This window comes from Mandrillus leucophaeus, unplaced genomic scaffold (assembly GCF_000951045.1).
Source record: "Mandrillus leucophaeus isolate KB7577 unplaced genomic scaffold, Mleu.le_1.0 Scaffold1184, whole genome shotgun sequence".
NCBI lineage: Eukaryota > Metazoa > Chordata > Mammalia > Primates > Cercopithecidae > Mandrillus > Mandrillus leucophaeus.
This window is the reverse complement of record NW_012100143.1, coordinates 292,732-295,936: the sequence shown is the minus strand read 5'-3', so window position 1 is coordinate 295,936 and position 3,205 is coordinate 292,732. Positions and strand designations below refer to the sequence as shown.

The window sequence follows — 3,205 nt, the reverse complement described above, 5'->3', positions numbered from 1 at the left end:
GTCCATGGCCTTTAGCCACTGGAAAGATCAGGATAGGAAGAACTTCTAGGGACCCCAGAGCTTGACCTAGGAAGCAAGAGATGTGATCTGATGAAAACCAGGTAAGATCAGCGATATGCTACAATGAGATGTGACAATGGATTATTATGACACTACCAAAGGTTTTTAAATTTCCTTGTGAAGTTCCTTGTAGAAGAAAAGTTAAGCAGATAGCAAGGATACTCTAACAAGAGATGCACTGCAGGTTGCCGTCCTTTTAACCTTTCACAATGCATTGAATAAAGGGCTCCTGAATTTGGTCAAGACTCCATGCTGTGGTTTTAGCTACAGGTTAAGAAACCCAGTGTGGACAGTAAGAGGTACTATTTTGCAAAAATGCAGCCTCCCATGATGTATAAAATTTGCTGTTAAAAGATGATTTTAATAACTATGCAAATGGTATCACTACACTGAGCAGGAAGTAGATGACAGTGACCTAGCTTTATTAATGTTAGAAATAATGTACTTTACAACATCATTTTAGTCATAAGGCTGCTGCTTCACTTACCACTTCTGTTGATGTTTCTGCATGTTCAGAAGTAACATGTTCTTGAAGAGATGTCTCCGTATAGCCCATTTTTCCACAATAGGGACAAGTAAAAGACTGTGGCTGCTCTACAGAGAAAGCTTCCCCACCATAGTATAAATCTGAAAAATAAAGTAGAATTGCATTGAGGAATATTAGTCTTTAAACACATAAAAATGTAATAAAGAAAGTGTGGGCCAGGAGCAGTGGTTCACGCCTGTAATCCCAGCACGTTGGAAGGACAAGGCAGGTGTATCACTTGAGGTCAGAAGTTCGAGACCAGCCTGGCCAACATGGTAAAACCTCGTGTCTACTAAAAATACAAAAATTAGCCAGGCATGGTGGCAGATGCCTGTAATCTCAGCTGGTCTGGAGGCTGAGCCAGGAGAATTGCTTGAACTTGGAAGGCGGAGGTTGCAGTGAGCCAAGATCGCGCCATTGCACTCCAAAAGAAAGTGTGCCTAAAATATTCGACAACCTCATGTGGTCAAGGAATGCTTAGGTACCTATTTACATTTGTAATATCCTTATTCCCATGAGGACTCCATGTTATTCCTCCAAAATTCCTTCCCCAGATAGCTACTATATATATAGCCTTAAGAGAGAACGAAGCAAACAACTCCATCCTCCTTCACTTATTTGAAACATTGGTCATTTTACATCTGGCTCTAATTTTATTGTAATTTATTTTTTCCTTATCTGTATACACTGTGGCAACACTGATATCAACAGAAAAAATCAGGAGGGTCCACCAAGAAACAAGGACAAATGTGCTCAGAGGGAAAGACAGACAACCATGATCAATACGAGAACTGCCAGACGTAGTTAGCTGTCTATGGAACACGCTGCTCTCAGCATGGAGGACAATGCTAACTTAAGATACTACCAACAACATTAAAAAGGTTTTTTTTGAGACAAGGTCTTACTCTGTCGCCCAGACTGGAGCACAGTGGCATGATCACAGCTCACTGCACACTTAGTAACTGGGCTCCAATGATCCTCCTGCCTCAGCCTCCGACATAACTGAACTACAGGTGTGTGCCATCACACCCGGTTAATTAAAAAAAAAATTTTTTTTTTGGTAGAGATGGGGTCCCATCTTGTTGCCTAGGCTGGTTTTGAACTCCCAAAGTGCTGGGACTACAGGCATGAGCCACCACGCCTGACCTGTCACAAAATATTTCGCCCAACTGGTTTACTGGAAAACTAACCAGTAGTCTGTGGGAATAATTTGTTCACCTCATAAGTTTATCTCAAGGAATAAGTCTATTTTTTCCATTAGGTAATTGCTATGGTTTGAATATGGTTTGTTCGCACCAAAGCTCATGCTGTGGCTTCGTCTCCAATGTGGTGGTGTTGGAAGGTGGTGTCTTTAGTAGATGATAAGGTTGTTAAGAGGTATTAATGCCTTTCTCAGGAGTGAATTCTCGCTCTCTCAGGACTGAATTAGTTCCCTTGAGAGTGAGTTATTTTAAAGTGAGGCTGTCTGTCACTTACAACTGTTTGGTCTCTTTACACATGCCCACTTCCCCTTCTGCTTCTCTGCCATGTTATGACACAGCTGAGCCCTCACCCGAAGTCCACCAGATGCAGATGAACCGTCTTGGCCCCGTTAGCCTCCAGAATTGTGAGCTAAACAGACCCCTTTCCTTTAGAAATTATCTAATTTCAAGGATTTTCTTATACTAAGAGAAAACAGAGAGACAGAAACATAAAATAAGATGCAAGTATATTCAGTATGTTATGCCACCACAAGGAATTATTTAATTATTTAGCATAAAACAAACACCAAATTTAAGAGAGCTTTTATAAGAAAAGAAAATGGAACAAAGTGTTCATTACATGATAGATTTGTTCATATTCATTTTTAGGGAGATTTAAATAATCATAAAAGTTTTACGTATTATGTATATATTGACCATTTATTAGGTGTACAAGACTTGTCAGGTGGATTTGGAGTAAGTGGGGATAAATATATTAAGAAGAATAGAACTTCCTCATCTCATAAAGGGCATCTACCAAAAACTCAGCAAACATCATTTACTGGTGAAAGACTGGATGCTTTCCCCTAGATCAGAACAAGACCAGTGTGTCCACTCTTGCCGCTTCTATTTAGTATTTTACTGGAGGATCTATCCAGAGTAAATGAAAGGTATCCAGATAGGAAGAAGTAAAATGATTTTTATTTGCAGATGACATGACCTTGTGTACAGAAAGTCCTAAGGAATCCACTGAAAAAAAAACTCTTGGCGCCGGGTGCTGTGGCTCACGCCTATAATCGTAGCACTTTGGGAGGCAAAGCAGGTGAATCACTTCAGGTCAGGAATTTGAGACCAGCCTGGCCAACTAGGAAAACCCCATCTCTATTAAAAATACAAAAATTAGGCTGGGTGTGGGGGCTCACGTCTGTAATCCCAGCACTTTGGGAGACCAAGGCGGCGGATCACCTGAGGTCGGGAGCTCATGACCAGCCTGGCCAACATGGTGAAACCTCGTCTCTACTAAAAATACAAAAATTAGCTGGGCGTGGTGGTGCACACCTGAAGTCTCAGCTACTCAGGAGGCTGAGGCAGGAGAATCACTTGAACCCAGGAGGCGGAGGTTGCAGTGAGCCGAGATCGCGCCACTGCACTCCAGCCT

General features: G+C 41.6%; 1 protein-coding gene across 1 annotated transcript in view; it reads right to left on the bottom strand.

Moving 5' to 3' along the window:
• The window catches only part of KCMF1 (potassium channel modulatory factor 1), a 91,120-nt gene that overhangs the window by 21,536 nt on the left and 66,379 nt on the right, over positions 1 to 3,205 (bottom strand). The window contains exon 3 of the mRNA XM_011965663.1: positions 548 to 687. Coding sequence (XP_011821053.1) covers positions 548 to 687 — 140 coding nt within the window. The remainder of the gene's footprint in view (positions 1 to 547; positions 688 to 3,205) is intronic.